At 46.0% G+C, this 22415-nt stretch overlaps 1 protein-coding gene across 2 annotated transcripts; it reads left to right on the top strand.

Moving 5' to 3' along the window:
- The first annotated feature begins 4015 nt into the window (after positions 1–4015).
- On the top strand, positions 4016–21823 carry LOC308151876 (ethanolamine-phosphate cytidylyltransferase-like). 2 transcript variants are annotated; one of them, XM_080524766.1, is made up of 13 exons: positions 4016–4188; positions 7784–7872; positions 10701–10862; positions 11031–11097; positions 11276–11360; positions 11714–11755; positions 12462–12600; positions 12720–12802; positions 12920–12997; positions 13104–13169; positions 13258–13323; positions 19872–19960; positions 20170–21823. In XM_080524766.1, exons 1-13 carry the CDS (start codon positions 4067–4069, stop codon positions 20282–20284), a joined length of 1203 nt encoding a protein of 400 aa, XP_080380892.1. In that variant the 5' UTR covers positions 4016–4066; the 3' UTR covers positions 20285–21823. The 2 variants fall into 2 exon arrangements, with proteins under 2 accessions (XP_080380892.1, XP_080380893.1); XM_080524767.1 differs by lacking the exon at positions 4016–4188 and adding an exon at positions 6786–6810.
- The last annotated feature ends 592 nt before the right edge of the window (positions 21824–22415 follow it).

Raw genomic sequence — 22415 nt, 5'->3', positions numbered from 1 at the left:
TGTATAAAAGTTGCTAATCTGTTTTGTTATTTTTCTGTATGGGTTGTAATAAAATATTCCAGTACTTTGTATTGAAACAGAGAATAGTTAATTGTAACTATTTATAAATTAAATTATTGTACTTTTTGCAATTTGTAGATAGCAATATGATGTATTCATATATAATAACTGTGGATTTAACCGTGATTCTCTGAGGTGTCTAAGTTATTAATGTATATACTGTATGTTTGTTGATACAGCTTACTTTATTTTCTATATGACCAATAAAGAGGTTTTGAAAAAGATCATGAGTCCCTCTGTCTTTGTGGCCCAGGCACTGTTAAAATGGGAGTTTGTCATGTTCTGTGGCGTCATTGACCCATTTTCAAACTTGTAAAAATAAACTGGCGGGGAAGGCATTTTGCAGTCCGGGGTGGGTTTTAGGAGACGGCGATCATTTAGATGGCACGATTTCTTTTTCTGTGATCCAAAAAAAGCTGTCGGGTGACCCAGTTTGACTAACCTCAGTGGACACATTTTTGGCCCGACACGAGTAAAACATTAGAGTCATGAAGGATGTCTAGGTGTGCCTGTCCTAGATTAGGAAGAGTAGTGAGTTAGTCATCTCCACTCCCTCTGGGGCTCCTGGGGCCCCTTTGTCTCAATGCGCTTCATCAAGCATCACCCAGCTTATGAATGCCTGTACCTCTACTCACATCTTACTTTTTATTCATTGTATACACACAAGAAATGGATCTGTATCAACAACAACCGGAGCCACCCCTCCTACATTTCGTTGTTTGGTACCTGTACTGTAGCAATGACAAATAAAGTCCATTCCATTCCATTCCATTCCATTCCAACAAGACTCCAGACTGCTAAACTCAAGCACAATTCCATTGTTTTCACACAAATAGCAATTCTAAATCACATTTTTTCAAAACTCGAAGCACAAATCGCATTATTTTAGCACACTTTGTTCACCTGGAAAATTCTGACCTTCAAATTGCCACACCCTAATTACCAATTGGTCTCACTCACTTCTCACCTGTTCAAACTCAATTGACAAAACACTTCAATCATGTGTCAGAGCATAAAAGAGGCCGCAGGTGACCTACTGTGTTGGGGGAAAATGTAAAAATGTAGCAGCATGGAGAATGGAGAGGAAGAGCAAGAGGAGGAAGAGGAAGGTGAGCCAATATGTCTAATGAAATCTGCGCAACTTTGGCTGGCCATGTACTCAATCATGGCCCAACAATGACTGAAGCTGGACAGTGAGTCCAGCTGAATTTGAGCCGCTTCACGGTAGCCTCAGTTATCCAGGCATTTAGAGATGAGAATAGGTAAGTAACCACTTCAGTAGTCTTCTATACTCTACAGTAATTTACAGTAATGTAACATTCTGGTTTCTATGGATATCCACAGTGCTTTAAGAAATGTATAGTGTAATGTTGTTTTGTCTTACATTTATATTATGTGTAGCCTATACTGTATATACTTTTCAGGCAATGGAGGAGGCATGTGACGACATCCATGCAGATGCATGCCAGAGGTGGATCCTTGCTGCTTGGCCAGGGAGAACATCGCAGGCGATAGGAGATTCTCTACTGAGGTCCTCTGGCCTGATCAGGATCAGAGGCGGGAAGCAGACTGATTTACATGTAGGTATGTTTCATTTTTAAAATTTTATTTTTTTGTGGGAAACATATATATATTTTTTGCAGTCAGTTCAGCTGAACATTTTACCGTATTACCGTAACACAAATATTTGCTTTGTTACCTTTTTGTATTTGTGCAGTTTACTTATCAGTGCAATTACTGTGAGTTTTGCCAAATTAGGTAACAATGTTGCAGTATAAACATACAATACAGTATGACTCTGATTAGCCCAATTGGAGATCATTGGATAGACACATGTCTATGTGCATTGTGTCCTATTCTGATACAATGATTGTGTCAATGCAATATTTATATGATACTATATTCACAATATTGTATTACAATATGGCAACTCTATGTACCATACAATTGTAGCCTATTTTGGTACAACCCCCCTAAACTTTACAAAAGGAGAAAAAAGAAACAATTTCTACACAATGTTATACATTTGAATATGTAACATGGCCTCATGAAGCCATCATATAAACACTATTTTGATGGTAGTGTTTTAAATTGAGCCCACCAGTGTTTAATTGATGCTCTATTAGAGTGATAGCTGTGTGTATTGTTTCGGTGGAAAGAATCAGTTTTGACAAAATGGTTAACTCTTTTCAGTTTTGAGAAATTGAGCTTTCAGGAAACGTGTTTAAACGATTGGGGAAAAACTGTAAACCCATCAGGGTTTCAGACCCAGGTCATGGTTCTAGAAAAAACTGTACAAACTTTGCCCTACAGGGCACAGATGCAAACCACTCATTCAAAACCCCACTTAGTCCCTAAGGCCCTTGCATTTACTGTATGCACTCACTCAGTCACGCAACCCATCTTGGTTCTTTGTGCAATATGTCTCGTCTTTATCAAAGAAATGCATACAGGTCTTTCTGACCTGTGCCTCATAAAATGCCCCCACTCTTCCCTCCGATGGCTGCCCCAGACAGCTTGATGGCCCCTGAAGAGTTGATTAATTTGGTGGGTAGGGTTAAGGTGAGCTGGTGGGCAATCTAGGACAGCATTCTTCATCCTCACCCACTTCTGCAGCAGGTGCTTGCCCCAGTTCTTAGGCCGCAGCCAACTGCACAATTAATGTAAGCATCGCTATCAGCAGGGCTTTCATAAACCATGCCTGGGCTTACTCTGCCAAGGTTTGGCATGGTGCTCTACTCTCCAAATGTCATAGTTTTAGAGGACACATCTATTTATATGAGTTGTGAGAGGGCATCCACATTGCCTACGAGCTATATTTCCTCTGTTGCTTTTTTTTTTCAGTCATGTGTCCTGACATTTATTTTGATACTATGTTGTATTTGAAGTTGTTTGTCAAATCAGGCATATACGCTCTTCAGTTTGGTACATTATTTGATGTACTACTACAGCAATCAAAATAATGGACAGTTCAATCATAATGGGCTATCAACAAGGCTAATGGTGAAACTGTGGTATCAGTCATGGTGCTTTGGAAACACACAATTAGTCCACATAATCATCATTTTTAGCATGAGTTACACGCCCTACACTGACAGACTACCTTCTTGCTGTCTACACTGCAGTCTGGTAAAATATGATGGAGCTGTACTCCCTCTGCTGGTAATTGTGCCTAAAGGGATCTTTCTTGTGTTATGTAGTAGCAGTACAACGGATTTTTGATAAGGGGGCGCCAAATATTTTTCCAGCAGGGAAGGAATCCCTGGCCATGAGCATGATATCCTCTACCAGATGGGCTGATGATGATGCTTCATAACTCTGCTTTCGCTTGACCTTCGCTTATCACTCATTTTATTGCATAGATTGACAACATAAATTAATAAATCATAGGCTATATTATGTAGAGCATCAAATTCATGCAAGCGCCATACAACACGTTTATGAGCATTTTATTGCACATAATGTTTCGTTCAAAAATAATAATCAAAACACCAAATCAGATCTGATTACTTTTAAGTTAGGCCTAATGGTATATTTTCAGAGCATCGTCTCTGGGCCATATAATTTAATAGGCTATACTGTACAACCAGCATAGTGAAATACAATGCAAATGTGCAGGCTGATGATCAGCTATATATTTTTGTTATACTGTATTTTAAGCACATGATTACAGTGTGACTCTAAATGTAGTCACATGACAGGGGAACATGCCTTGATTATGTAACAATATGTCGGCGATCCACTCGCAGTCATCGTACGACTCCATGCCATATGACGCCACTTCCCCGGCAAAGGAGGCGTTGTCCCACGGTGCTGCTGCTGAAGCGTCACTTCTATGCAGAAACCGGCAATCCTGCAAGGGGACATACATTTCACACAGCCTATACACATTCTAAACGTCTAGGAGTTTGTGCATTTGTTTGTGTCATCATTAGGGGTTGCCTGTCTGGGATATTCGTTGAAATCTCATAGAAATAGTCTAGGCCTACAGTCTTTAGTGCACAAAATGATCAAGAACGGACACCACCAAATGAACACCCCAGGGAAAGACGCAGGGACGACCCTCGGCGCTACAGCTTGCAGTCCGGAGAAGAGAAGACGAATCATCCGGGTGTGGTGCGATGGGTGGTAAGTGATTGACGATTCCCAGCATGTTGATGTGACGATGATGCATTGTTGCAAAGATCATGCGTGGGGCAACAATGTATCAAATGATTCGCGTAAGGGTATCACCTAGTGCTCGATTCCTCTAGTCCTATAAACACGGCCTAATGAAATAGTTAGAGTTCAGGTGTTCAATACGATACATAATGCAATAGGCCTATCATTAAAATACAGGCTAATGTAATAGATGATACAATATCATTTCGACATTCATCTATAATGAATGCCTAATACATTTCCAATAACGCGTCACATTCTGTACCATAAACAGAATGTTACTCTACTTGTCAGGGTAAGCAATGAGAGATGTTCTAATGGGCTGCCCCATGTTATGACAACAGCCCAGTCTGTCTATAGATATTCACTTACACTCTCGAGTTCTAGCGTTAAGGCGAAGAGATGCTCAGCGACCGTAGATAACCTGCATACGAGCACGGTGTGCAAACAAGCGTGACAAATGACTCTAGTTCGCTGTGTTAAAACATCATGTTCTCACTTATTTTCTGTATAATAATAACCAGGTTCCATTGTACTGCATACCAAGCCCATTCTCTCCTGATGCAGAATAACTAGTATGATGAGTGGCCGGTTATTGCCATCCCCCCAAAAATCCAGACTCAAACACCTATGCTCATGTGCTGTAACACAAAGTAAGATAACTCAAGGTTGGATAAATGCCAGGCCAGCACTAACATAACACATTCCTTAGATGCACTCTGCACAGTCTATGCCTCTATGGTGCTGTGTACCCAAACCCCTCAATATCTGACCCTCTCTAGGAACAACAGGCACTGACAGGCCACCTCACAGCGAGGTGATCAACTTTACTCTGTGCACATCATGCCTTTATGTTGTAACCTGCTTATGAAGCATGGCGAAAAAACCACAAACAATCCTGCCATTGTCCAGCAGGCAGTTTTGTGTGGAAAAGAGGAGTGACAAAACTAGTAATGACATTGTCTTTAGAAGCGGCCTGGTTATGCAGTGAGAAAGGCCACAGCCTCCTGGGCCAGTGTGGGCTCAGGGCAGGAAAGAAAAAAATGCTTTGAATTTGTGTGAGTGAAGACCAGGATTATGGTGGCTTTCTCTGGGAGAATTCCAGCCATTTCGGTGCGTCCGCCTAACTGTGGTTTGATGGAATGTTGCAGAATGTTTCGGATGCCAGAATATTAAACGGTGGGGTGAGCTCCCAAAGAGAGCCAGTGTCAACAGAGCTCATTTCAGTAACCCCTCTAACCCCTACGGCCCACACCTGCTATGGCCACTAGAGTTTATGCAGCCTTGCTCACCCCTCACTAAATACATTGTTTGCCATACAGTGCATCACCATATTCTTGTTGACATTCAGTACTCAAAGAAAGGGAGATTATATTAGGAAATAGCTTCTTTTTTTGGTTGTGAGACAAATCTGTTTTTGACTCCCCTATGGGTTGGTGACATTCTGTTTTTATTGGTTCCTACTGACAGAAGATGACAGAGGTCGAAGTTCAGTAGCCATGGCCAAGCAAGCATCAACATAGCAACATCACCAAGTCAGCGCTAAAGTCCATCGCCACTCCTCACTATGGCTTCCACAAGGCTGTTTGGGTAGAGATCAGGCCAGCCTATAAACATGCCATTTACAACCTCAGTAAGGGGAGGATCTGCTAATTACTCATTCTGAAGTGATCTCTCAGTCTGTAAAAGTCCCTAGAAGGTAATCCCACACATTAATGACACCAGATATAGAATCCTTTTTATGAGAGATGTCATAACATGTCTTTCTGTCAAGTATCTTTGACAACTTGAGAAACCGGTAATTTGTTAGCTCTGGTCTCTGTCCACTCTGTTCACCTTTGTCAGTGTATTGTAATAACACTGTTATTAGAATGTGCTCAAAATTTGCACGGTCACAGTCAAATTCACCCAAAGGCAATTGCTCCAATATGGGTCGTTACCTAATTGATTTAGACTTGACTGCTCAACCAATCTCCTGCTAATGAATTTACATTTACAGTAAGTAGTCGCAAGGGGCTCAGGCAAAAACTTAATTGAGGTGGAGACTTGCTGACAACTTCCCGTCCCCACTCTTTACTTCCTACGACCCCAGAATCTCAATCGTGAGATGAGGTTCTGGGTTCCGAGATTAATTAAATTGACACACTTTCATCCATTCTTTTTGAAGAGATCTGTAGTTATATTGTCATTCCTCTTAAACATTCTACACTCCTTTGTCTGTGCTATGTCTCTGTAACACACAGTCTCCTCCCACGTGTTATTCTCAAGGAGCTCAGGTGCTGTTTGGTCGTCTGCTAACTGACCACACTAGTTAATATTTCATCATCCCTGGTGATCCTCTCGTGATCCCTCCCTGCTAAAAAATACAACAGGAACACTGTCACCCATTGGGCACCTTGCTAGCTAGCCTGTGTTCCTGGGTTACACCAAGAGTAAACAGAGACAGAGACAGATACCCCACCAGGGCCTCCCTCCCAACCTTATATAACCGTGTCTCAGTCTCAGAGCCTTCTTCTCTTTACATTTACATTTTTGGCATTTAGCTGACGCCTTTATCTAAAGCGACTTACAACAAATACATTTGTCTAAGTAAGTGAATCATCTATCCATGAGTCATCATAAGAAAAAGTAATCTATGCTAGGACCAGGGGCCATTGGCAGTCACAATGCTTTTTATTTGTTATTATTTATTTATTTATTTTCTCTCATGATACCACAGTAAGGTACACTGACATTAGCATACCTCTCAGGGAATAAGGCCTTCTTGTAATATGATATTCTCTTACTGTTTGGCCATCAAAGTGTACTATCTTTTTTCTCATAGATTTTATGTTATTAACTACTATAGTAGTTATGTTATTAAATAGTAAAGTTAGTTTAAATAGTTTCTGCTTGCCCACAGAGTGCCAATGTACTGTGCAGTTGGTGGAAGCATAAAGTATTTAAAGTGTTTTTTTCCCCACAATGTGGCAATTGTTGCTTGTTGTTCAAGTTATTTATTTTTTTAAGTAGCATGCATTCCGTTTGCCATAGTAAATGACTGCGTACTGAATGACATTTTACAAAAGCGATAACATCCAGTTGAGGACCTGCATCATGTAAGGACCTGTATCAAAAGCAGGACCTGGCTTTGCAGGAGTTATCAGCAGTGTGAGTGACAGAAAGCTAATGTCTGTTCATCATCGCCATGCTAGATTAGCCTGATACAACCTGAGACAGAATCTGTGCTAATCTAATTATATTCAGATGATAGTCTCTGTAGGTGTTGAAGAATGCACTCTCATTGACTTTCTTACTTTTTGTCAAACTGAATTGTATCAATCCTGTTATTACAGGTGTGACACAGTCCTTGGATCATGTAACATGCACTAGAATTGATGTTTATAGAAATGTACACAACCTGTTACAAAGGTGTGCTACCACCTAGTTTTGAATATACTCAGCCATTTCACTGTGGCACATACTTGTAGTAGAGTATTTTACTATGTTATTGTTATTGACCATCTGTGTGGCACTTCTTTCCGGTGCGTTTATTAAGTGTTTGTTTGTTGTTTCGCCCCAGCTATGACATGGTCCACTATGGCCACTCAAACCAGCTGCGGCAGGCCAAGGCCATGGGGGATTACCTCATCGTGGGAGTGCACACCGACGGTAAGGGCTTAGACCAGGCATCCATACCCCAGCCTACATCGGGGAGCCTCTATCAGACCGCCACGGCATAACCGTCCCTCACCCACCTCATCCTCTTATGTTCTCCAAGCCTCGACCAGTGCTCCATCTATACTTTCACCACCCAGTCCCCAAACTAGATCCCCACTCTATCCCTTCTGGAGATGTACAAATACGTTATTTAGAAAAGCACAAATAATGCGATCAGGACCATGGCCAGGGTTTAGACATTTGTGAGGTCCAGAGTAGGAATGCACATTTTTTTTGTTATGTGCTCGCAAAGCGTGCCCTGCCGGAAGGTTTCTAAAGGGCTCTGCACACAGCGTGCGATTTCTGTTGCGCGTCAACATTCCATTTTGAAGTTTGAATGGAAGTCTATGAGAACATCGCATCTCAACACACACGGCCCCGATTTTAATCGCACGGCGAAAATTCGATTCCATTCATTTTGAATGGGACAAAGCACACGGCGTGCGAGTTTTGTCGCACTGTCAAATTTTGCAAATATCGACGTTAGCGTTGCTACTCACCCATTTTCGTTTGTCGCCTTTCGTTGATGAGATGTTAAGTGACCGTTATTCTAGAACGAACTGTACTAGATACGAACATCACCATCAGCCAGCCACTACACTTATATAGCCCACAGCTAGAATCCATGTGGAGAATCCATTTATTTGTTGAGTGTTGTTGTTGTGCTAAATGCTCCCATGTATTTTCCCATCAAACACTACAAGTCCCAGCAGTCTAGAGGACAATTGCGGCAACATCCGGCCATGAGACATCCGGCCGCCATCTTTCAGAACATGTACAGAACATGGTACACCCCCTAAATCAGGGGACCCACATATTTTATCACAATATGTCCAGTTGTATCTTGTAGAAATTGTGGAAGCAAGGCAAGCAATATTGGTAGAGCCTATTGTAATCAGCCTGCCTGGTCCGACTACGTAACAATTGAGAATGGAATGTTGAGGTGCAACAGAAATTGCATCGCACGCTGTGTGCATTGGGATGCGATTTTTTATGATTTTCTCATAGACTTCAATGGTGTGAGTTGAAAATTGAATTTTGCGGCGCAACAAAATCGCATCGCACGCCGTGTGCGTTGCAATGGAATGCTGTCGCGCAACAGAAATCGCACGCTGTGTGCAGAGCCCTTAGGTGTCTGCTGAAGGGCTCTTGAGGCCTAAGTACATACACTACATGTGTGCACAGTAATGAGCAGGGGAAATGTCTGTCTAGCTTACACACGGTGAACTTTGTCTATGATGGCTAGGCTATTTATTAACCCTCTCCACTTCTTCACTTCTCGGCTCACTGAAATTACATAAAATAAGAAAGACAGATACAGACACACATAAGATATGATCAGTTAGTGCAAATACGACAGGGAAATATCGGTATACTAATCTTCACAACATGCATTAGGCCTATATTTTGGAAGGCTAGCTGGATCCTCCTGTGGCCAGAGGCATCTTTTCTCTGGTATATTCTGGTATATTCTGGTTTATTTTATTTTTATATATATTTTTTAACAATCTAGATACCCGCTGCCAGGCAGACACTGGAAAGACCGGACGTTTTCAACTCCTGATTATACAGTTATGTAGCGCCGTTTATTTTTTTTCATCACAGTATAACACCAAAAAGTAAATGGTTTTGCAGGTGGTGGCTACAGACCATTTCTCTCTCTCTCCTTGTCCTTCCTGACAGATTTTTCTCTAGTTTTGCATTTTGCTAGAGCCCTTGTTACTACTGGTAGCATGAGGCGGTACCTGCAGCCCATTCAAGTTGCACAGGTAGTCCAGCTCCTCCAGGATGGCACATCCATACGTGCCGTCGTTTGCTGTGTCTCCCAGCAGTCTCAAGAGCATAGAGGAGATACTGGCCATGACAGGCCATTACACGAGGAGAGCTGGACAGGGCCGTTCATTTAACAATTTAATGTGACTTCCGGTATGAACCACACCCACTTCAGGTCTTCTATCCGAAAACAGATACAGATAATTTTGTAGGTTGAACAGATACCTTTACAGATAATGACATCTCTGTCCATCCCTAGTCCCTTCACCCCAAAATACCCTCAAGCCTCCTCATCCCAGGCCCTCACCACATCCTAATCAACTATTTGCCCTTACCAGACCCCTACCTTACCCCCTCAACTCTCAACCCTTGGCTCTGGGGAGGTGCCAGGCCCAGGCTGCCAACCTCTGTTTTACACTGTGTAGTCCATGATGAGCACCAGCTGTGGGCTGTAAGCTTGGGGGGGGGGGGTGACAGTAGCACAGGGACCCAGTGACGCTGCTCACAGCACCGCCTAGCTCACTCCGGTGTGCCATGAGTGTTTATGGTAAGTCAGAACAACATGGCTCTGGCTTATCTCAAACAATGGGGCTTCACATTGTGGCCAGGGCCCAAAGATAGTGCAACCTCGTGCCCAGAGGAGTGGTAATGAATTAGCTCAGTGTAACAGAATGAGGAGAATTGACTGTGCATAGTACAGTACATCCACTATGAAGCATCCACTATAAGACGATAAATTACTCTCAAAGGCCCAATACAGGGAAGGACACAAAAGCGTAAACGGTTTGATTTTGCAGTAAAAAAAAAAGAAACAAAAAAAAGGATGATGGTGGTTGGAAGCGCTTGTTTTTAGATACATTTGACCCATCGTATAGAAACTGACACACAGGACACATCTTCCAAGCTGCTATATAAATCATAAGCATTATTGTAGAGATACAATACAGTATCCAGTGGTTTGTGTGTTGTTGATGAATGAGCTTGATGCCTATCTTCCCAACCCTTAGGTGAGATCTCCAAGCACAAGGGCCCGCCTGTCTTCACTCAGGCTGAGAGGTACAAGATGGTGCGTGCCATCAAGTGGGTGGATGAGATAGTGGAGGGAGCACCCTACGTCACCACCCTGGAGACCCTAGACAAGTACAACAGTGATTTCTGTGTGCATGGAGGTGAGATCTGTGTGCATGGGTTGGCGGGCTGGTCTGGAGAGAGAGAGTGAGTGAGTGAGTGAGTGAGAGAGAGAGAGAACCCTGAAAAACAAATGTCTCATGCTTATTCTTAAGCAGGCACTTTGGAGACTGCATATTATGACAGACATATTGAATGTCTTATTTCAGATGACATCACACTAACAGTGGATGGGAAGGACACGTATGAAGAGGTGAAAAAGTCGGGACGATACAGGTGTGACATTAAGCTGCAATCTGATTCGAATAGAACAATCTGCTTTGTTGCAGAAAGTCCTCTTGTTAACCACCAGATAACAGTGATATTGATAACCAGCAGATAACAGCGATCTTGATAACCAGTCTGTTAAGCGATATCTCTCCCTGTGCAATCCTCATAACTGGTGTTGTTACAGGGAATGCAAGCGAACCCAGGGAGTTTCGACCACAGACCTGGTCGGCCGCATGCTCCTAATGACCAAAGCCCACCACAGCAATATTGTGAGTAAAGCAACCCCTCATTTTGTACAGGAGCCTAACTGCGTTAGGGCAAATTCCTTTTCAATTCAAGAAGTGTTTTGAGTCTTGTATTAAATTCCAACGCTTTTTATTTTCAATTTACAGTAGAATGTAAAGAACTCCACACAGTTGAGCTGATGGCCATTGGGACATACAGTATACAGTGGATAAAATGTATTGCAAAATCTGCCGTTTATGAATGTCGCCTGATTGGAATTACATTCATTACTGGAACATAGTGAATTGAAAAGGAATTCGTACCCCCAACCTGGTAGCTAGCTATCTCTCATGTCTTCATCATGCTCAAGTCTGATACTCTCTTTTATCCCCCTCAGGGCAGTTCAGACTATCAACAGCATACGGACAACTTCGGAAAGGTAGGCATCATGTCCACTGTGTGATACAAGCACAACCTATTGTGGGGGAATCTATGTGTGCCATGTCATTTTTTTAGATCCCTTTAATCCAGTCCACTTGACACAATTTACTACTGACCTCTTCATCAGGACTATTTGGGTCCACGTCCTGGGTTCCTTTCCCTACTACAACTCTTTGGTCCCCTGAGTTGCCAACGTTGCCCTTAGGGCCAGATGCCAACGTTTCTGTAACAAAGGGCTTTATTGTGGTCCCAGTTTATAACCAGAGCTGTAGGCCTGGCCAGTGGGCAATGAATGCTGCCCCTGTTCCCCAAAGCATGGGGAAACTGACCTCAGGATTAACATGTTGTGATTCCAAATGGTGTGGGAAGAAAATTAGGGTATTGTGAAATGGTATCACGGTTTACGTAAGACGAGTTGTATTTTCTAATACTGAAAGTGTCATGCTCTATAATGGCATGGTAGAATTGATTGAAAAGACACATTTTGGCTGGGGTTGAATGAATGTGGTTTAGGCTTACGCAACACTGGGCTGACCATTAATTGCCAAGAGTGATCTTGGATCTTGGTAAAAAAACAAGTGAAGCTGTGTGTAACATAATTTCAGTTGTTCACTGTTAATGCTCGTCCTCCTCTGCTGGCAAGGTGGTTTATTCAGTATTACACTGTATTTATTTTTCTTATTTGTGGATTATTGGGGTTGCAGGGTCCGAAGGGCCACAGTCCGTGGACGGGGGTGTCTCAGTTCCTCCAGACCTCCCAGAAGATCATTCAGTTTGCCTCAGGTCAGGAGCCTCAGCCTGGAGACACAATTATCTACGTGGCAGGAGCCTTCGACCTCTTCCGTATCCTGGCATGTCTACATCATATCAACTGATGTTTTTATGAAATCATGTCCTGTATGTGGAAGAGATACTGGCCACTTCATTACCCATGCTGTGAGCCTTAACCGGTCAAACCTTAGATATCGGCCATGTGGATTTCCTGGAAGCGGTGTATAAGCTCTCAGACAAGCCATATGTTATAGTGGGTTTGCACTTTGACCAGGTGAGTCTGACTCCTGTCTGTTTCCTCATTGCAGCTGTGCAGTGCTGCATATGAGTGGAAGCTTCTTGTATCCCCACTGTATCATTCTACATGTGTATCTTCTTTGCATTTTCTCAGGAGGTGAATCGTTACAAAGGGAAGAATTACCCCATCATGAACGTCCATGAGAGAACCCTTAGTGTGCTGGCCTGTAGGGTAAGCCCTCTCCGTCATTCAATCTCTTCTCCATCCTCTTTGTCTTTGTCTGATAAGTGAGATTGTGAGAAAAAAAAATCTGATTAGTTTCTGTTCCAATCACTAGTATGTCTCTGAAGTGGTGATTGGTGCACCCTATGCAGTCACAAGAGAGTTGCTGGACCATTTCAAGGTAAGGACACAAGCTACCATCACTGCTCTGCAGACTAAAACAAAAATGGACCTCAAGTCATTAACATTTACCTATATTGCCTTTGCAGGTGGACCTTGTGTGTCATGGGAAGACAGAGGTGTTTCCTGACAAGGATGGGTCTGACCCCTATGCCGTAAGTAACGCCAGACGCAATCCAGACGGAATTTTTCCAGACGCAATCGTCTCTATACTTGTAACCAGGGAGTAGCTAAAGGACTGTAGAATTTAGGAAGGGCTGGTTATCTAACTAACTCTGAGCTAAATAGGCAGTGTAGGAGGATAGAGGCAGGGGGCGCCAGCAAACCTTTAGACTAGCATTACTAGCGTTAGCATTAGCATTAGCATTAGCATTAGCATTAACATTAGCTAACAGACGACTAAACACACAGCAACGGTATCCCATATGAACAAACACATTTATTTATACAAATTATATACACATCCCAAATATACTCCCTCCCCGCCGGCCACACACACACTCCCTCACTCACTCACACACAGTACCTCGCCTGGAAAGGCTTAGAGTCCCGGACTGAGAATGAGCGCGTTGAGGCCTGGTTGGAGCTCGCATGTGCTTCGAGGAAGGCCTCAGACAAGGGGGGGGAAGGGACGTTGCAACTCGAAGGGAAAGGGGCTTCTTCGTAGTCAACGACGAGGTTGGTGAATGGCTCAGGTCCGGTGGTCCACGGTCAGCTCCGGTGGTGTCGGCGGTCGGTCGCAATCCACCTCGTGGAGGCGACGGCTCTGTCCAGCTTGGGTCTCGCTATGCGCCAACGTTAGCAGCCGGCGGCTAGCAAGGCTGGCTAACGGGGACACAGCTAAACGGGGCTAGCGCTGCCAACTCAACAAACTCCGAACTCCCGCGGTGCTGCGGGTAGCCCGTGCTTCACTACTAACAGTCAATGTTAAAGGCAGGTCTCGAAATGACTCGTGTTGTCTTCGGTCTCAGCACCGTGTGCGTTTACTGATCCACCATCTTTGTCTCACATTCGGTTCCTTCTGCTTCTTCTTCACTCTCGTCACTCTCAGACCACAGACCACTTCCGTCGCTATATATACACCAACCGAACATACATCCGGTCACGTACGCCAATCATACATCCGGTCACGTACGCCAATCAAAACCACGCCCACTAATCCGGCGCTTGCACAATACTAAACAAATCTAAGACAGAACTTATACAATTACAATAACAATACATACACCTTCATGAGAAACGTACATGAATAGTATGGAAAATAATAAAGGAAATAACAGGGGCAAAATAGGGCTGATTTGGGGAAACTAACTGGCTCTAAATTGTGGGCCTTCATAACAGCCGCCCCATGAAACCCTCGGTTTCATTTAACTAGGGAAGGCACACTGGCTAGGCTGCTCTAGCAGCGTGAGGTAGGAGGTGATAGTGTCTAGGCTAGTGGAGGTCTGAGGGCCAGGGGGCATCCCATATCCCCACTCCCTTCGAGTGGGGGGTGTAGGTTGGTAAGGGTCATAAAACTCATCCACAGCAGGTGGATAGTCATCTGGGTACATGGACCCTTGGGACCTCTCCGGATACTTCAATGGCTCTTCCTGCCAGGCATGGGATGGTGGGTACCTGTCAACCTGTCCAAAGACCTCTTCATAATGGTTTCTCCTTGAACCTCTGGGTTCAGAACGACTTGCATGGCTGTGTTTCTCCAATTGCTCCTCTGCATCTCTGGGTCTCTCTCTGTAGAGACCCTGTGTAGTTTCTGGGGAGTAGAGTTTCGGTGATCGCCTGGGTTGGCTTTCATAATGTCTCTCCTCTTGTACTTGGCTGAAGTTTCTTTCGTATTGGTCTCTAGTAGATTCCAGGTGGCCCTTGCTCATGTGACTGTAGTCTTTGGAGACAACTGTTGGACCTTGGCTTTTGTGCTCAACCTTCTCTGATTTGTTGGCTTGGAACTCTTTCAGAAGATGACACAGCTTGTCCTTCAGGAAGTTGGCCTCTTCCACATTCTCAATTTGTATGTTGTTCAACACATCCAAAACACTGCCTGTGTCTGGAGTCTGTGTCCGTGTCATCTCAGCTCTGGAGCTTGTCCCCTGGTAGACACCCTGTGGCTTGGCAAAGGTTTCCTGCCGTGGTCTATTAGAGTCATCAACACGTATTATTTTAACCACATCCATCTCCTGGTCTGTGGCATCAGAGAACCGGCTCTTCTTCTTCCTCTTCTCAGGGTACTTGTTACTAACTGTGGCCCCAGACAGAAATTGTCTGAAAGGTTCTGGGATCTCAGACCTCACTCTGCTGCCCTCTGCTGGCCTCTGAAGGGGTGCTCTGCTGGCCTCTGCTGGCCTCTGAAGGGGTGCTCTGCTGACCGTTGCTGGCCTCTGAGGGGGTGCTCTGCTGGCCTCGAAGCTCTTTCCCCTTCCCTCCTGACGAATGGCCTTAACTAGGTCTAACAAATGGTCTCTACTGTGTTGACCACCCTCTTCCATTGGCACTGTGAACCTATTCTTGTCTGCCCCCCATTCCCCAGCTGCTGGCCAGAGTGCCTCCTTTGAATAGCCCCTCCCATTTGGATCCCTGTCACGAGTCCGCCGATGAGGGTCAGATTCTGAGTAGGCTAGCTCATCAGGTTGCCCCTTAGGGAAAGCCCTGTGCTTCGCATCTTCTTTGATGAAGCCTCTTCTATTGGCAGATTCAGAGTAAGGGTCTTCAGGAATAGCCCCACGTTGGGCGCCAATGGTCTGCACTTCTTCGGTTCGGACATGGAGGGATGACGTAGCTCTCCCGTCTCTATCTCTCCACTCGGTAGCGCCTTGGAGGGCCCACCCAAGCGCAGTCTTAACAGCCATCGGGCAGCCTCGTGGTCCTCTCAGCGGAGGACGGAGCGACACGATCAGTGCAGCGTTGTCCGAGCCGATGAGAAGGGTTGGCTCCGCTCCTTCTATCGGATGTAGGTCTACTCGCCGTAGGTGGGAATATCTTGCGCGTAATCTCTCCAGGGGGTAGTCGTAGCGGGAGAGCGCTAGCTGGTCTGCGGTGAAGACATTCCGAAGCCGATATCTGTCCGACGGCCGCCCCGCCGGGGAGATAGAGAAGTTGATTCTCGCCCCGGTGACCTCTTTAAGGTCGCGACGTATCGTGCGCAGAGTCAGCTTCTCCTCAGTCCCTTGGAGCCCCAACTGGCGCACTGCCCCCTGGAGAAGGATGGTCCGTTCCGACCCGTCGTCTAGAACGGCGTACGTGTCGTACACAGCGTTGTTGTGGTGAAGTCGGACCTTCACCACCTTCAGTAGGACCTTGGAGCCGCTGCTCTGGGTTGGGTCTAGATAGTAGACAGGTGTTTCCTCTTCCGGTGCGCTACCGGACCTAGGGCTTCTGGTGCCCTCCGTGGACCTGGCGAGGGAGACCTCGTGTAGGATGTTGAGGTGGACCTCCTCACAGCGGTTGCACTTTCTCCTCAAGGTGCAGTTCTTAGCCAGATGGTCGCGCCCACAGTTCCAGCACCTCTTGTTCTCCTCGAGCCACCTCTGCTTGGCCTCGGTACTCAGGTTGTTGAAGTCACTGCACTCATTGAACCAGTGCTCGCTGGTGCAGTACGGACATGGCGGTGGACCTCTCCGTCCCCTTTGAGGGGGTTGAGAGGAATCCTTTCCTTCAGGTCGGGCTTTCCTCTCTCTCCGAGGCTCCTCCTCCGTGTGCAGCACTCCTACTGGGCGTCCTCTGTTCGAGCTCGGCCTGTCCCAGCGGTCTCCCTTCTCCCTCTCCTTCTTCGGCTCAGCGTAACCCATGGCGTCTACGTTGGTGTCATGCACTTCCTCCAGTAGGAACTCCGCGAAGGCAGCCATGCTCAGACCCAACTTCCCGGGGTTACGAACGCGCTGCTGTCGCCGGAACCTCTCCTGCCGGAAGCGTGGGATCTTGCGGAGCAGCCGCTCTACGTTGGAGGTGCTGTTGATCTCGCTGGCGCCAGCTGGGCCCTGCGTCTTCAGCATTCCAACCAAGGTGTGCACGCGGAGCGCGAAGTCATCCAGCGCCCGTTCATCCTTGATGGGGGCCTGCTGTTCGAGGGCTTGCAGTTCAGCAAGGGCGTGGTTCCAGGGACGACCGTAGCGGGCATCCAAGTCGGCGAGCGCTCTGGTGTAAGGTGTCGGTGCGGAGGCATGGGCCAGAACCATGTTGTGGGCTCTGGGGTTCCTCACATGCTGAAGGAGAATCGCATATTTGTAGGACTCTGAGCAGGAGTCGTCCAAGAGCGTGTCTAGGCAGATGCGTAGTTCCACATACTGGCTCCTGTCCTCGTCCTTGAAGAAGGGGAACTTGGGTCCCTCCACCTGGGGAAACATCCTGTAGTGGATGATCGGGGCTGGAGTGACGGTCTGGGTGTCCGGCCTGCATGCATTTTGGTTCACTGGAGGACCTAGGGGTGTGCTACGCTCTTGGGAAATGGCTCCCCTCCCGGGCAGCGACGCTGGCTCCCTCTGGGCCGCGTAGCGGTCGGGTCCCTGGTCCTCTTCCTTCAAGGTGGTCAGCTGGGCCTGTAGTTGGACAGTCATGGCGGGGGTCATGGAGCCATCGGCGGGGGGTTCAGGAGATGGCACTCGAGAGGGCCGTGCGGATGATGCTCTGGAGCTACGGGCCGACGGAGCTCTGCTGATGCACACGTCGCGCATGGTCTGCATCACTTCCTCCATCTTCTCCGCGTGCAGTTGCTCTCTCGCCATCTGCCTCTCCGCCGCGCGTTCCGCCCCCTCCATCTGGAGGCGCTCGCGCTCGAAATGGATGCGTTCCCTCTCTAACGCCTCCTGGCGCTGTCTCTCCGCCGCACGTTCCCTCTCTAACGCCTCCTGGCGCTGTCTCTCCGCCGCACGTTCCGCTCCTTCCATCTGGAGGCGTTCACGCTCGAACTGGAGGCGTTCCCGCTCGAACGCCATCTCGGCCTGTTGGCGCATACATTCTGACAGCGCGGCACTACTCCCTCTGGAGTGCATGCTATCCGCCCCAGAGGCAGAACTGCCCACGGAAACCCTGGACCGGGAGGAAGCCACTGAACGGCAGGAGCTAGGTCTCGAGCGCGCCGTACTGGGAGGCAGATCGTTAAGGCTGAGGCCCTCCCTCTTCCGCCCGCAGGCGCTGTCAGACCGGGCCTCTCCTTCTTGCTCTTCCGTTTCTACGGCAAAACCCTGCTGTTCTGCCATCTCATCCTCAGGCTGGTGCTCTTTGATGGCTGTCTCGGTGCTAGCCACCCGCGCGCCGGCGGACACCTCGGCCTCTCCGACCACTGTATCCCGTGGAGTGCGCTCCTCACTACCACTCAGTGAGCTTTCGTGCTCAAGCTCATACTCTTGTAACCTCGGAGGCAACCGCGGGACTCTCTGTGGTCGTGGCTCTGGCTCAGGGGGCGGAGAAGGGGGGGTAACTGTCTTGTCTGGTTGGCTGCGCTCAGCCATGCTATCACTACACAACCTATCCGGCTCGAAGGACCAATTGTAACCAGGGAGTAGCTAAAGGACTGTAGAATTTAGGAAGGGCTGGTTATCTAACTAACTCTGAGCTAAATAGGCAGTGTAGGAGGATAGAGGCAGGGGGCGCCAGCAAACCTTTAGACTAGCATTACTAGCGTTAGCATTAGCATTAGCATTAGCATTAGCATTAGCATTAACATTAGCTAACAGACGACTAAACACACAGCAACGGTATCCCATATGAACAAACACATTTATTTATACAAATTATATACACATCCCAAATATACTCCCTCCCCGCCGGCCACACACACACTCCCTCACTCACTCACACACAGTACCTCGCCTGGAAAGGCTTAGAGTCCCGGACTGAGAATGAGCGCGTTGAGGCCTGGTTGGAGCTCGCATGTGCTTCGAGGAAGGCCTCAGACAAGGGGGGGGAAGGGACGTTGCAACTCGAAGGGAAAGGGGCTTCTTCGTAGTCAACGACGAGGTTGGTGAATGGCTCAGGTCCGGTGGTCCACGGTCAGCTCCGGTGGTGTCGGCGGTCGGTCGCAATCCACCTCGTGGAGGCGACGGCTCTGTCCAGCTTGGGTCTCGCTATGCGCCAACGTTAGCAGCCGGCGGCTAGCAAGGCTGGCTAACGGGGACACAGCTAAACGGGGCTAGCGCTGCCAACTCAACAAACTCCGAACTCCCGCGGTGCTGCGGGTAGCCCGTGCTTCACTACTAACAGTCAATGTTAAAGGCAGGTCTCGAAATGACTCGTGTTGTCTTCGGTCTCAGCACCGTGTGCGTTTACTGATCCACCATCTTTGTCTCACATTCGGTTCCTTCTGCTTCTTCTTCACTCTCGTCACTCTCAGACCACAGACCACTTCCGTCGCTATATATACACCAACCGAACATACATCCGGTCACGTACGCCAATCATACATCCGGTCACGTACGCCAATCAAAACCACGCCCACTAATCCGGCGCTTGCACAATACTAAACAAATCTAAGACAGAACTTATACAATTACAATAACAATACATACACCTTCATGAGAAACGTACATGAATAGTATGGAAAATAATAAAGGAAATAACAGGGGCAAAATAGGGCTGATTTGGGGAAACTAACTGGCTCTAAATTGTGGGCCTTCATAACAATACTGTTCTTTCATTTGGTTACCAAATGGTGTGTATGGATTTAGACTAATGTCATTTTTTTTCTTTTTTACTGTGGACTCTGGAATTGTAGGAACCCAGGAGGAAAGGAATACTACATACTGTAGATAGTATGAACAGCCTCACCACGGATGACATTGTGCAGAGGATAATCAAGAACAGGTAAGGGAAGGAGACTGTGAGCCCAACCGGTTTGTAGTAGGTTGTGAGATTAGTTCGGCTGCAACATGTCCAAATGCTATGTACGGAACCTTTAAGATCTATTCTTTATATTTTAGAATACTACTGTGTTACAGTGCCTAAGAAAATCCATTGGGCAAAATAGTCATTTTGACTCAAGACTTCATGCTATCTTCCCCATTGCATCCCAGACTGTTGTTTGAGGCAAGGAACCAGAAGAAGGAGGCCAAGGAGATGGCAGTGATCCAGGCCATGAAGCGACGAGAGGAGGAGAAGGCCAAGGAGAGAGTCCAGGCTGTGCTGTAGAAGGGCCCCAACCAAGCACACCATCAATCAGGGTCGCCTGAGACTGACAAACCCAACACATCTACCCCCAATGCAGTCAACACCCTCCACACACTGTCCTTACCAACAGAAGCCCATACAGCCAACCTGCCATTTGAACATAATGTGCAGTTCTGTTGTGGGCTCAGATGGTAATGTGGAGGTGGGGATGTTTTATGTCATGTCATTCCTTTTATTTCACCAAACACCCATACAGACCTCTCACTGTCTCCCCTCCCCTCCCCGAGTTACAGTACAGAGCATGGATGCCTAGGAGGAAGATGTATGTGTCTTTACAAGACTAAATGTCTTCAAGTACTTAACATTCCTCAATATGACTTCTCTGGGTTAATTGAGCTTGTAAAATGGAAGAATTTCAAACATGGGCATTTTTTCAACTTAGCAGGTAGGACTGGGGATATAGGGGGCAAGTGAGTAAGTTGAGGTTTGTTGGTCGAGGATTGGAGTTGTTGCCTTGGTGGCAAACCACCTCTGCTCCTTATGGGGCGATTATGAAGCATTCAACATTTTGTTGTCATTGCTGGGGGACTGTTGCTGCTGTCCACACTGCAATGGACGTATCCCCCCAACACTTACAGTCTATCTAATCTATCTCTGTATATATGTACTGTATGTATCTATTATAAATTAATAACAGGCTCTCTAGAAATGCTGAAACCACTACCTAGAGGTGTAGGTGCTTTAGGTAAAATGTCCGATCCCTGTGGAAGCATCCTATTGGCTGATTTACCTTAGACAAGCAGAGGCCATTGATGATTGATTGATTTAATTTCAATCAAAAAATCATTGTTGGGATGGAATGTAAAGAATACTGTCATATAATATAATAATACAGTAGTTATTTAAAGACTCACCAATTGATCAGAGCCTTTCTCCTCATCATCAAGTAGACTTACCTTCCCACTAGTGTAAATCAGCCTGTAGAGATGGAACAGAAACAGTATTGAATATCAGGTGGGCCAACCTATGGGACCTCATGTACATAACGCACAGACTGGACTGGAGCCCATTAGAACTATTATACTGTATGTTATTGACAGAAGAGTTATTTACCCTAAATGCACACTATGGCCCATTGCCCTGCCTCTGAGAGCAATTCTTGTTTTAGCCACAAAGGGTCACTATTGCTTTTTAAATAAATAAATCCTTGTCCTTGCACATTCTGATAGAGCACTATAGAGTTTTAACATTTTAATTGCTAATCGTAATTTATGAGCTTTTAGAAGATTGGTCGGTGCTGTTGACTTAACCTATAATGACCTTTTACCGTCATGATCAAAAGTCTTCATAAAACCACTGCACATTGGAGAGGTTATCATCATTTCAAAATGTAATCGGATTAAATACTATATTTTTCATAGATGTATATTTTGCAGACCAGCTCTACAGTAACAATGGTTGGTTTCATATGTTTCAAAAAACCATAGGCCTATAAAACGGTGTCTGTCAGTAAAGTTGGAATGCATTCAGTGTAGGCTATCCTGTGTATGTTATTGACAATTCTGATCTTCTAAAAGACAAACGCTGTGGAATTTGGTACAGTATATTATCATTGTCAATAATAACAACTTCATCTGAACAACTGTGTTTGTCATCTTGTTATCTCTTGCATTTATGTATGCGTGGGGGTAATCCAGTCATTCAAATGTTTACTATATTTATCCTTTATGTATTTATTCTTGGACGAATAGTTATCCAGTTCTGCGTTTAAAATGTTTGTTGTTTTTTCTGGTCAAGATTGGCATTTACAGGGAGGGAAGGAATGACACTGACTTCACCACACTGCATTGTCATTTATAAAAAGTAAGATCATGTTTTGGACATTACTCGACCTTCAGCTGAAATGATGGCATCACATCCATATGAATCACCTCACACTGAGACATCGGTAAATGTCAGCTCATTCAAGTAACACCATTTATGGCAGACCTACCTGTACCTGCACACGGCGGCAACTCTGAGCGTGAGGTCCAAGGCCTGTGGACATTCACATTAGCTAATAGCCTTCTAAACCGTCTAAAACATTTGACAAATAACCTCTTTAAGGTAGGAGTGGGCTATAAATGGGTCATTTTTTGTTTTGCTTAGGTCT

This window comes from Nansenia antarctica (assembly GCF_963989245.1).
Source record: "Nansenia antarctica genome assembly, chromosome: 2".
Classification (NCBI taxonomy): domain Eukaryota; kingdom Metazoa; phylum Chordata; class Actinopteri; order Argentiniformes; family Microstomatidae; genus Nansenia; species Nansenia antarctica.
This window is presented reverse-complemented; position numbering and strand designations above follow the sequence as displayed.